This window comes from Crocuta crocuta, unplaced genomic scaffold, assembly GCF_008692635.1.
Source record: "Crocuta crocuta isolate KB4526 unplaced genomic scaffold, BGI_CrCroc_1.0 scaffold125, whole genome shotgun sequence".
NCBI classification, from domain to species: Eukaryota; Metazoa; Chordata; class Mammalia; order Carnivora; family Hyaenidae; genus Crocuta; species Crocuta crocuta.
In genome coordinates this window covers 7,277,244-7,290,789 of record NW_027531143.1, presented here as the reverse complement: position 1 = coordinate 7,290,789, position 13,546 = coordinate 7,277,244, and the positions used below count along the sequence as shown (strand labels likewise).

The following is a 13,546-nucleotide window of genomic DNA, read 5'->3' as shown; positions in this document are numbered from 1 at the left end:
TATATATATACACACCACATGTATATCTATAAACTCAGATAAAAAGGTCTATCATTTGCCTACTTTTACAAATAAAATCACACTTCATTTGTAATTTTCCACCTTTTGATAGCTAAGGCTTGTAACCACTTACGACAAGAGTAAAATTAGTTGAAATTGGACAATATTGGAAAAGTCAGAATGCCTAACTGTGATTACTATGATTCCTGAGTTAGAAAAGGCTATAAGGACAAGCCAATAGGATCAAGTATATCAAATACTACCTTAATAATCCATAGATTCTTCAAAGAGAAATAAAGCAATACAAAAGCAGCAACAATTTTCTTCAGTTAAAACCAATATATCCAACTGTAAAACCTCTAGACCACCACAGTGGCTACCTAAAAATTCTGTTCTATACCAAACTTTCAAAGAGCAAACATGCACTGGCCAGAGTCAAAGAAATCTAATAATTTTAAGTATGAACAACAGGCATATTCAATTTTGATACCCACAGGAAGCCTAAGAAATGTTAACATGTTAATTCTGTAATATTAGCCCAAATTTAAAACACTAGATCAGAAGGATGTCTACTAACAGGAAAATAACAATAACAATTCTTAATGTCTTGCATATAAAAACGTCCTTTAATGTTTCATATCATTTCACAAATACCTAACAGTGCTGAAGAGGCTTATGGTATATGGAAACAGGATAAAAGAATATTTACTGGCAGTAATGAGGTGATCTTCATTTATGGAACAAAATGTATATCTGTTTTGAATTCTGCCATTATATAGCAAAAATCCAACTCTCTCAGATTCTAGATTCCAATTCCAAATCTTTTAAGTATAAATTATAGACTGTTACGTTATAAGAAAATAATATAACATTTCTCCTAAAGTCTTTGGATTCAAGGGTTAACTTATAAATATCCTCTTTTTAGTTAAGCAAAAAGACGCTAATGAATTATGCTGTAAGCAAGTATTTCTCACTCTAACAACAGGATATCTATTTTTAGCTGCAGGTTTGGCTTAAAGTGAACAGCTCTTACCCTATGATAAACTGCAGTATATACTGTAAGATATTTTCTCAAAAAGCATTTTTGGAAATGTTTCCAAAAAATAAGACATATTATAAAAACATAAAAGGAAAGTTATGATCATGAAAGTACTTATTCTAACAAATTATTTCCCCCAAAAAAGTATCTCTGAAAAATTTTAACAAAGCCTCCAAAACCAAAATGCACATATTTATTTCATCATTAATTCTCTATTTCTCAACGAACTGTAGTTACGAGCAGCCAGTAAATCAACAAAATTCTGGCAGCATCTTATTCAAGATTAATGTTTTTTTAAAAACGTAGTCAAAAAGAAGCTAACAAAATTTAATATTAGAATGACAAAGCCAATAAATGGAAAGTTAAGTTATCTTCAGGATCAGATAATAAAAAGAAATTCCTATCTTATCATGGTGGGTCTTTTACTCACTAATTTATATCACAATTAGTAACAACAGTATTTAATGAATACAATAAATCAAACCATAAACAAAATTAAAAACCAATTATTAGTATCTACTATTAATAGTGGTTTTACTTGTTCACAGTTCTCAATGGATTTTAAAAGCAAATTACTATAATGCCAAAATGCAAAAGCATCAATAGAAAATGTAATTCACTGTAGCTCCGGCTTTACAATTGCCCCTTTAGAAAATATTTTTTCCTTGTATAGTTAATTATTTCTAAAAAATATATAGCTGCAGTGGCTCAGAGAGCATACTTACCACTCATGATGAAAACCAACCTTTCCAAAACATATTGCTCAAAACAACAATCCAACAGCAAAGGGAGTTATGCTAATCTCTAGAGGTAGAAGAACCGATGGTGTAAACACATACACTGGAACATGCAGCACACAGAAATGAAAATAGCTTTCTTTTGTTTAAAAAAGAAAAGCCCCTAGAAGCAAAGCATAACTGCCCAGCATGAGATATCACTAGTAAACACCAGATTAATGCCAAAGATGTGTATAACCAGATTTAATTTCTTTCAAGCTGGTTATTCTAGCCTCCTTCATATACCACCAGAACAACTCAAAATGGCAGGGAGAAAATGTTCAAACCAGGATGTATAAGATGTTCTCAATTATATCAGCATGAGTTGTTACCACGGCAACATTAGACCAGAATTATCGGTTCACTTGTAACCAAGGAGTAGCTTTTCTAAAGCTTTAATCAAGCAAGACAAATAAAATATCCTTTTATTTTAGAGCCACATGATTTAAAAATTACCACATTTCTTAAATTTAAACACTTATCTACCCTTTTTACATCTTTCAAAGATATAAAAAAATTGCTGTTTTCTTCAAATACTCACACAATCCCATGTTGAACCTGGCAAGGAACAAACAGCAGAATGATTGCACCTAAACGTCTTTCAATTACACCAGCTCTTACTGCTAGCTGTGGACCTCACTGATATTAAAATGCTGTGTGCTGTTGCTAGTGACTATTGGCGATGAATCTTATTGCCCAGATCGCTGATAGCTTTCATTTTTCATGAGCCAGAAAGCTATACTGCAGCACAAATGTTAACCATTTAAACATTCTGTATTACGGAAGAGACAAAATACAACACTACAGATTTCTTCATTTATAAAGCAGAATCATGAAACAGCTAATTTATAAACTTCCATTAAATTCGGCATTACAAACAGTGTCAGATGCCACTAATATGGTTTTCAAAAGAGAATAACATGCGAAAAGTTACTGGTGATCATTGTTGAAGTGTAAAATTCTTTACATCAAAGAGGATGAAGATGACAGATTGTATAGCAAGGTGGGCAGACTGGATGGCATGGTGAACAGACTGTTCTGATTCCCAAAGACCTAAATTTTGTACCAAAATGGTACAAAGGATCTGTAGAATGGTACCTCGTTCAGTGGAACTTCAGCAAGTGAACTTGCCATTTTTAAAGCTGCCAGGTGAGCTAGGAGTTCTGGTGATGGGGGCATGAGTAAGTCAGCAAAGCTTCTAAGAAACAACTATGAAGCTGGACAAAATTGTCAAAAACAATGACTTCACAGCTCTGGAAACCCAGCAATCACAAACAATAAATTGAGGAGCATTTATTCATGAAAAACTGCTGAATTGTGTCTAAGAGCAGTGGGAGTCTAAGGAGGTCTTGCTCAGTGTTGCTCCTGTTCCCCCAACAGCTCAGTCAGTGCAGTACTTCCACCAGGTGGGGCTGACCACGACAACTAGCAGCTTTGCTACCAGAGGGGCTGACGTGATACACAGAGGAGGCCAAAAAAATCCCACACAAGTGATGTTGTCAATTAAAAAAGCAAACTGTAGGAAATGAACAGGGAAAGTGTCCAGCTTTGCTAGTCTAAAGTTGTGGCCTTGGTAGGGGTGAGCAGCAGACTGGTAGTCTAGCAAGAAATTTAACACAGAAAATGGAAATGAGAGAGTCAGAGCGGACCTAAATAAGCTCTTCACATATCCCTAGCTAACTAGGAAGCTATTCCTGTAGGGGAGACCCAAGAGAGCCCTGCAGAAAGTTAAAGCTGGTACTGACTTGAAAACTGCCTGAACACTGAATGTGCTCCTCATCCCACAAACAGCTCCATCAGCACAGACTTGCTCAAAGCATTTGAACACAACCTCTGATCAATCAATGAATAACAACCTAGTTACAAAGGCACAGGGTAATTCCTAGCAGGGAAATCAGCAGTCACACACCATGGGGGACAGTCCATATATTAAGGCCAAAAAAGTTATTAAAGATAAATAAATACATACATACAACCAGGAAGAAAGAATAATCAGAATCCAGAACTGCCACAAAAATATTATTTTAAAAAATCAGGTGGTTTTTTTTTTGTGACAAAAATATTATGTAATCATCATGAAGAGAAAAGGCAGTCAACAGAAAATGTCTCTGAATAGGTTAAAATATAGGATTTGTCAGACAAACTTTAAAACAGATACAAATATATAAATTATAAATATATGAAAGAATAAAATGCAATTATGTTTAAATAATTAAAATTATAATGACAATGATATAAGGAGAGTTTCAATACAGAAAGAGAAACTATTTACAACATAAAAATCATAGACTTTCAAAGTACAATAACCAAAATTTACGAACTCACTACACAGGCCCAACAGAAGATCTGAGGAGGGTAAAGACTGAAACAGTGAGCTTGAAGACAGATTTATAGAAATTTCCAGACTGAAGAATACAGAGAACAAAAGACTGGAGAATAATGAACAGACCCTCACATACCTGCAGAATATCAAGGGTACCAACGTACATGTAATAGGAATCCTAAAAAGCGTGGAGAAAGACAAAGGGCAAAGAAAAAAACATTTGAAGAAATAATGGTTGAAAATCCAATATGGAAAACATTACCCAACAGATCCAGGAGTTCAAATAATATCAACTAGAATAAACACAAAGAGATCCATACCTAGACACATCATAGTCAAGTTTTTGAAAGACAAAGACAAAGACAAAATCTTAAAAGCAGCAAGAGAAAAATGGCTAATAATGCACAAAGAAAAAGCAATACGATCAATGACTTAACAGAAATAAGAAAGGTTAGAAGACAGTGGAATGATATATTCATAGAGCTCTAAGAGAAAAAAGAAACAAACCTTTTCACAACAATTCTCTATCCAAAACATTATCCTTCAAAAACAAAGGTGAAATAAAGACATTCCCAAACAAATAACTGAGAATGTTTGTTGTAAGCAGAAATACTTAAGGATGTCATTCAGGATGAAAAGAAATGACACCAGGCAATATTCAATTGACAGGAAGAAATGAAGAATGCTGGAAATGGTACAGACAGAAGTAAAAGATCTTATAAATACATACTTTTCTGTTTTCTTCTCTTAATTTCTTTTTTTAAACTTTTTTAAAAATGTTTTTTATTTATTTCTGAGAGAGTGAGAGAGACAGTGTGAGCAGGGGAGGGTCAGAGAGAGGGAGATACAGAATCTGAAGCAGGCTCCAGGCTCTGAGGTAGCTGTGAGCACAGAGCCCAACGCAGGGCTCGAAACCACGAACATGAGATCATGACCTGAGCTGAAGTCAGACGCTTAACCGATAAAGCCACCCAGGCGCCCCTTCTCTTAATTTCTTTAAAGGACTTCAATTGTATGAAATTGCATTGCTGAGGTTTATAAAAATATATATGTAATATGTTTGAAAATACTAACACAGAGCTGGAGAAGAAATTGAGCTATGTTGGATCAAAATAGATTTACTAGATTTAAATAATTTACTAGAATTAAATCAGTACTATCCTCAAGTAGACTGTGATAAGATGAAATGTACATTATAATAACCCCTAAATCAAACATTATGAAAATATCTTTTAAAAATTTAGTTAAAAAATGAAGAATTATAATGGCACCTAATAAATATTTGTTTAACACTAAAGAAGTGAAAAAGAAACAATAGCAGCAAGAACTATAAGACATGTAGAAAACAAGCAGCACAGTAGAAGATGTAAATACAACCATATCAATAATTATATTGAATGTGAATGGAACAAAGATGGCTCAAAGACAGAAATTATCAGTCTGGAAAAAAAAAAGCAGAATAAAAAAAAAAAAAAGCAGAGCCCAACTATATCTTTTCTAGAAGAGCCACACTTTAGATTTAAGGATACACGTAGGTTGAAAGGAAAAGGAAAAGAAAAAGATATACCATGAAAATAGTAACCATAAGACAGCTGGAGTACCTAAATCAGTATCAGACAAAATAGACTTTAAGAGAAAAATAAAATAGTACTTCACACAAAAAGGACATTTCATAATGATAAAAGAGCCAATACACTTGAGAGAGTTAATAATTAGAAATGTATATGCACTGAAAAAAACAGCCCCCCAATACTAAAACAAAAATGACAGAATTGAATGGAGAATGTCATAATTCAACAATTATATCTGAAGATTTCAATATTCCCTTCTTAATAATTCATGGAAAAACTAGACAGAAAATCAGCAAAGATACAGAAAACTTGAATAATACCATTTAAATATGACATTTATAAAACACAGTACCTAACATCATCAAAATACACAGTGTTTTCAAGCACACATGGAAATTTCCACATTAAGCATATGCTAAATACTATAACAAATTTCAACTTTGAAAGTACTGAAAAATCAAAGTATGTTCTCTGATCACAGTAGAATTAAATTAGAAATCAGCAACAGATGGGGGGTTGCCTGGGTACCTCAGTTGGTTTGAATGTCAGATTTCAGGTCAGGTCATGATCTCACAGTTTGTGAGTTCAAGGCCCGATGTGGGCTTTGTGCTGCCAGTTCAGAGTCTTGATCCTGCTTCAGATTCTGTGTCTCCCTCACTCTCTGCTCCTCCCCCACTCACACTCTGTCTCTCTCTAAGAAAAAAAGTCAGCAATGGAAAATTTGGAAATTCCCAAATACTTGGATTTAAATTACAAAGATCTACAAAGGGCAATAAGAAAATACTTTGAACTGAATGTAAAAGAACTTACAAGAAATCAATATTTATGAAATGTAGACAAAGCAGAGCTTAGAGAGAAATTTGTAGATTTAAATACCTACATTAGAAAAAAAGAAAGGTCTCAAACAATAATTTAAGCTTCTACCTTAAGAAACTCAAGAAGGAAGGTCAAATTAAACCAAACCAAACAGCAGATCAGAGCAGACTTCAATGAAATAGAAAATTGAAAACAACAGAGAAAATGAGTAAGTCCAAATGTCTTACTGATGAAGCTACACTGATGAAAAATTAAAACTAACAAAACATGACCAAACGAAATAATACAAAATAGAAAAGATACTAATTACCCAAATCAAAAATGAAAAGACAATATCATCCCTGACACTAAAGGAATTTAAAAAATTTATAAGGGAATACTATAAATAACTTTATCTTAATTATATAACTTAGGTGAAATGGACATATTCATAGAAAGACACAGGTACTGGAACTAACTCAAGAAGAAATAGAAAATCTGAAGAGATTCATGAACAAATTAAAATGTTCAGTTAATAATTAAAATTTTTTCTCACAAAGAAAAGCTCAGGTCCATATGGCTTCACTGGGGAATTCTATGAAACATCCAAAGATATAATACCAATCCCATATAAACTTTTTCAAAATATAGAGGAGGATGTGACACTTCCCAAATTATTCTATAATGCCTGATACCAAAGCTAGACAAAGATCAACAGAAAATTACAGACCAATATCCATCACAATGCAAATTATCTTTATCAAAATATTAACAAACTTAACCCAACAGTAGAGGAAAAGGATTATATACCATGATCATGTATGATTTATCCAAGGAATGCAAGGTTGGTTCAACACTGGAAATCAATTAAAGGAATGCCCTGTATTAATAAAAGACAAAACCACATAATCATCTGAATATACAAAGAAGAGGTATTCCAAAAATTCAACACCTGTGATAAAAGCTATCAACAAATTAGGACTCATAGGGAATTGTGTAGGGGACTCTATAGCTTACATCATATATAATGGTGAAAGATGGAATGTTTTCTCCCTAGAACTGAGAATAAGGCAGGAATATCTACACACATCACTTCCAAGCAATTTTATATTAGAGATTGTTGCCAGTGCAATGAGGTAAGAAAAAGGCATACAGATTGATAAAAAAGAAAGTTGGATTTATTTGCTTTTTTATGACCTGATTATATATGTAGAAAATTCTAAAAATCTACAAATAAATGATTAGAATTAATAAATAAATTTAACATCATAGGATACAAGGTTAATATCCAAAAATCAGTAAGATTTTAATTCACTAGGAACTACAACCCAAATGTAAAAGAAATCACTCCATTCACAAGAGTATTAACAAAAATAAAATATTTAAAAATCAATTATACACACATACAAACACGGACGCACAATGGAATATTACTCAGCCATAGGAAGAATGAAATCTTACTATTTGCAACAATATGGATGGAGCTAGAGTATTATGCTAAGTAAAATAAGTCAGTCAAAGAAAGACAAATACCATGTGATTTCACTTATATATGGACTTTAAGAAACAAAACAAATGAGCAAAGGGAAAAAAGATAGGAGGGCAAACTAAGAAATAGACTCAACCTATAGAGAACAAACTGATGGTTACCAGAGGGGAGGCAGGTGGGAGGATGACTAAAATGGTGATGAAGATTAGGAGTACATTGCTGTGATGAGCATCAAGTGTTATATAAAAGTGTTGAATCACTGTATTGTACACCTAAAACTAATATTACAGTTAACTAACTGGAATTTAAATAAAAACTTTAAAAAGTGAATTTTAACAAGACTTCTTCACTAACAAGTAGAAAACTGCATAGAAATTAAAGACCATCTATTAAATGGAGAAATATTTCATCTTCATGGGTCACAATACTCAATCCCAACAGAATTTTTTTATTTTTAATTTTTTTTTATGTTTTTATTTATTTCTGAGAGAGAGACAGTGTGAGCAGGGAAGGTCAGAGAGAGAGGGAGATACAGAATCTGAAACTGGCTCCAGGCTGTGAGCTGGCTGTCAGCACAGAGCCTGACACGGGGCTCGAACCCACGAACCATGAGATCATGACCTGAGCCGAAGCCGGACGCTTAACTGACTGAGCCACCCAGTTGCCCCAGCAGCAGAATTTTTTTTAAAAGAAACTGATAGCTGATGCTAAAAATTGAATTAAAAGTGCAGTAAAAATTGGATACCCATATGAAGAGGAAAAAAAAGAAAAAGAACTTCACTCCATACCTTACATCATATACAAAACAACTTAAAAAAATGGATTTGTAGATGAAAGCAGAGAATAAAAATCTTCATTGCCTTGGGTTAGACAATGATATTTTAGAATTTGGCATCAAAAGTGCAATCTATAGGGGCGCCTGGGTGACTAAGTCGGTTAAGCGTCCGACTTCAGCTCAGGTCATGATCTCACAGTACGTGGGTTCAAGCCCCGCGTCGGGCTCTGTGCTGACAGCTAGCTCAGAGCCTGGAGCCTGCTTCAGATTCTGTATCTCCCTCTCTCTCTGACACTCCCCTGTTCATGCTGTCTCTGTCTCTCTCTCAGAAATAAATAAAACATTAAAAAAATTTTTTTAAAGTACTATCTATAAAGGTAAAAAATGATAAATTGGACTTAATTAAATCACAACCTTTTCCTCTTCAAAGAGATCATTTAAGAAAATAAGACAAGCCATAAAATGAGAGGAAATACTTCCAAGTTATGTATTTGGTCAAGAACCTGTGTTCAGACTACATAAAGAACTTTCAAGACTTGATAATAAGAAGGTAAAAATCCTCAATTTTGGAGGTGGGCAAAAGATATGTAAATATATTTCTCCAAAGTAGATACCCAAACAGTTCATAAGAGCATATGAAATTATGCTCAACATCATCATTAGAGAAATACAAACTGAAACCACATTAAGATACCAGTTCACCCATAACAGAATGGTTATAATCAAAAAGGCTGATGATATCAAGTATTGACAAGAATGTGAAAAGAAACTGTGGCCCTCAGACATTGCTGGTGGTAATGTAAAATGGCAAAGCCACTTAAGAAAACAATTTGGAAGTTTCTTAAAAGAATAAACATAAACTTAACATACGACACAGCAATTCTACTCCTAGATACCTACTTAAAAGAACTGAAAGCATTGTCCACTCAGCCTTGTATGCAATTGTTTATAGAAACGTTATCCAAATAACCAAAAACATTCCTGAGTGGATAAAGAAAATGTATTATTTTCATAAAGTATGCTATAATTCAGCAATAAAATTGTTGGTATATTCTATAACATGGATAAACCTCAAAAACATTATTCTAAGTGCAAGAAGCCAGAAACAATAGATTACATTACACACTGTGTAATTCCATTTATATAAAACGTCCAGAAAAGGAAAATCTGTGGGGACAAAATCTACAGGGACAGAAAACAGATCAGGATTTGTTTGAGGTTGAAGTAAAGTGGGAGACTCATTGCAGAAGGGCACAAAAGGACTTTTTGAGGTGATGGAAATATTCTGAAAAGGAGATATGATGATAGCTACAAAATTCTATAAATTTATTAATAAACATTGAACTGTATACTTATAATGAGTGAGTTTTATGGTATATAAGTTATACTTAATTTTTTAAAAAGTTGTCAAGTGCTTCTCTTTGGATGTAAAGACAGTGGCTTGAAGCAGATCTTCTTTATTCTGGGAAGAATCACTTTAGTGGACAACTTAATTATGTAAATATAAGGCTGGTAGGCATCCATTAGCTTAGGGGAATCATTTAACAAAAACCCTTTGGAGCTAGATAAAGGCTGTTCCTTCCTAATACCCAATGGTAAACAAAACTAATTAAAGGGAAGGAGGAAGTAGATATTCATTAAAAATAAAATGAATCCTAAAAAGGGATTCAAAAAGGGAATTCAAAAAGGGATTAAAACTTAGAGCCCCCTTTCTAAGATTCAGAATTACCAGAATTTCTTTCATGAAGTTTAAAGATAGTACCTGTGGCCCATGAGTAGGAAGGCACACTAAGCAAGCTTTATCAAAGAGGAAAGCAGAATGTGAGTTGGTGATTTAGGCTCAATAATGGAGGCACTATAGGCCAAATTTAAGTGCCTACAGAGGCCACACAGGCAAAACAATAGAAGTAAAAATTAGCGTAAATCAGACAGTATTAATCCTGATTAAAGAGAATATTCATTCCGTGCTCCATTTGTACTTAATGGGAATAGGAGGCCACTGAAATCAACTTCTTTAATATTTCAAGGATATGAAGTCCAGATACTAATATGAAATCTTTAGTTTTAAAATCATTGTACTTTATATTTTTATATATTTATTTTTTATATAAAAGAATGGTATAAAATTCAATTATTTTAAAAAATACCATGAGGACCAAACAAAACATATTTGGGAGCTACATTTGCATTACAGACAACCAGTTGGCTATCTCTGGACAAGNTAACCTCCTCACACATTCAACCCGGCATAGAAGTCAGGATCAAAAGGTATATAAGTATAAATTAAGGAAACTAAATCCTATGGTATATTCCTTGGATGAGCATAACACTGGAAAGGGCGGTCACCCTTCTATTTAAGAACCACTAAGATCTCCACAAGGATCAGTGTCATCACATCAAGAACAAGAATATATCAAATCCTTTGAGACTAGTTTTAAACCGTCAAACCATGAAGCAGTGGCAAAATCAACAGAAGCTAAAAATGAGACCACTAGCTTACGTACTAATCAAAATACTCCTTTCATTCTGTATCTACACTTTATAAAGATTAGACTCTCTGTAATGAGTAAACTGTCACAAGTTTAGCAACATGTGAAGGAGGCTGGAAGGAGACCCCAAGAAAAAAGCTACTTATCAGTCCTACTAATATGAATAGATGAGTGCAAGTGATTAATTTGAATATTTAAAAGATGAAACCGGGTGGCTCATTTGTCTAAGCGTCAGGACTTCAGCTAGGTCATATCTCCTGCTTTGTGAGTTAGAGCCCTGTGTTGGTCTCTGTACTGATAACTCAGATCCTGGAGCCTGCTTCAGATTCTGTGTCTCCCCTTCTCTCTCTAAAAATGAATAAACATTAAAAAAAAAAGATGAAACCTTATTTGTATCCTAAGTGAGTCATACTAGTTCAATGACTAGTTAAAAATATAGTTAAAAGCATCAATTACTTTAGGGCTTGCAAGTAATATTCAATCCTTCAGAGAATGCATCACTACACTTTCAACTTATTGGCTCTTTTCACATGGACATCTTATTTTCAAAATTCTCTTTTAGCCTGTTGCTTTTCTTCGTCCTCCTAATATGCACGCTGTCTCTGCATCGAACAGGAAACTTAAGGTACAAATCTTTGCTACAGGAGCCAGAGACCTGTTTTTCTTAAACACATGTAGCAAGATTTCCCGGAACAGGTATTTAAAGCATGGGCTTTGGACCCAGAATGCCTGGATTCAAATTTCTTCCATTAGATACATTACCTTGAGGAGGTTATTTTCCCTCATTGTGCTCCAGGCTCTTCATTTGTAAGATATGAATAATAATACTTATCCTACTAGGTTTTTTAAAGGATTATGTAAACAAATATATGCAGTGCCCTTAGAACAATGCCTGACAGAGAGTAAATAAATGTTTCATGTGATAATGTATATGACAGTATTCTACCTAGGAAATGTGGCAGTGAAGGGATAGGAGTCACTGCTACATTGTACAGTCGGAATTATGCAATATGCTTTATAATATGACTAAAATCTCCAACCCAACTAAGTTATACTCTGCTAAGTTATATCAAGGAACACCTACCTAATGATAATGCTCTATTCAGCAACTAAAACATGTCTCTCATGGGGTGCCTGGGTAGCTCAGTGGGTTAAGCATCTGACTTCGGCTCAGTTCATGATCTTTGGTTCACCAGTTTGAGCCCCGTGTTGGGCTCTGTGCTGACAGCTCAGAGCCTGGAGTCTGCTTCAGAATCTGTCTCCTTGTCTCTCTGCCCCTCCCCCACTCATGCTCTCTTTCTCAAAAATAAATATTTATTTTTAAAAAATTTTTAACATTTATTTTTCAGAGAGAGAGAGCACAAGCATGTGAGCAAGTGGGGGAGGGGCAGAAAGCATGAGACATAGAATCTGAAGCAGGATCCAGGCTCTGTCTGAGCTGTCAGCAGAGAACCTGATGTGGGGCTCGAACACAGGAACCACGAGATCAAGACCTCAGCGGAAGTTGGGCACTTAACCGACTGAGCCACCCAGGTGCCCCTCCAAAAGAAACATTTAAAAGAAATAAATAAAACATGTCTCTCAGACCATTTGCTACTAATAACTGACCAGTTGTAAAAAGTGGAAAATTTTGATAAACACTAGTAATAAAGGAGAAAATAAAGCATGCATGATGTGCCAGAAAATTATACTAGGGATTTTAAATGTCTTCTCTGAATACTGAAACAAGTTTAACTCCAAAAGGATTTATTACATGTACATCTGAGGTGCAAATTATTTCAATTTAAAATAGTCATAACAGTTCTCTAAATTTGTCCTATAAAATATTAAAATAATATATACAAAGATTTAACTACAAGCATATTCATCACAGCATTTTTTATATAATAGCAAAAAATTAAAAACAATCTAGAGGACCAGTGATATGTTAAATAAATTGTGGTGCATTGTTACAACTGAACACAAAACAGCCATCTTAAAAGATACTGTGGAACAACTTTTTCTTTTTTATTTTGAGGTGGGTCTGGGTAGTGGGAGAAGGAGAAAGAACCTTAGCATCTTAAGCAGGCTCCAAACTGGGTGTGACTGACTTGGGTCTTGATCTCACTGCGGTGAGATCATGACCTGAACCGAAACTAAGAGCAAGACGATTAAACAACTGAGACACCAGGCGCCCCTGTGGAACAACTCTTTATGATGAGCAAAGATGTTATGAAACACTGTGTACTAAAAGATCCAAATTTAGGGGCTGACAGAAATTTATCTATGCACCAAATAAACTATATATAC

At 34.2% G+C, this 13,546-nt stretch overlaps 1 protein-coding gene across 5 annotated transcripts in view; it reads right to left on the bottom strand.

The window, feature by feature from the left end:
• The window catches only part of PRKACB (protein kinase cAMP-activated catalytic subunit beta), a 120,869-nt gene that overhangs the window by 49,676 nt on the left and 57,647 nt on the right, over window positions 1–13,546 (bottom strand). For 2 of the 5 annotated variants that reach the window (XM_077771045.1, XM_077771046.1), the window contains exon 1: window positions 1,765–2,010. The exons of 2 other annotated variants lie outside the window; for them this stretch is intronic. In XM_077771045.1, coding sequence (XP_077627171.1) covers window positions 1,765–1,771 — 7 coding nt within the window. In that variant the 5' untranslated portion in view covers window positions 1,772–2,010. Of the gene's footprint in view, window positions 1–1,764; window positions 2,012–13,546 lie in introns of those variants that run through there. One more of the 5 variants, XM_077771043.1, reaches the window with a different exon arrangement.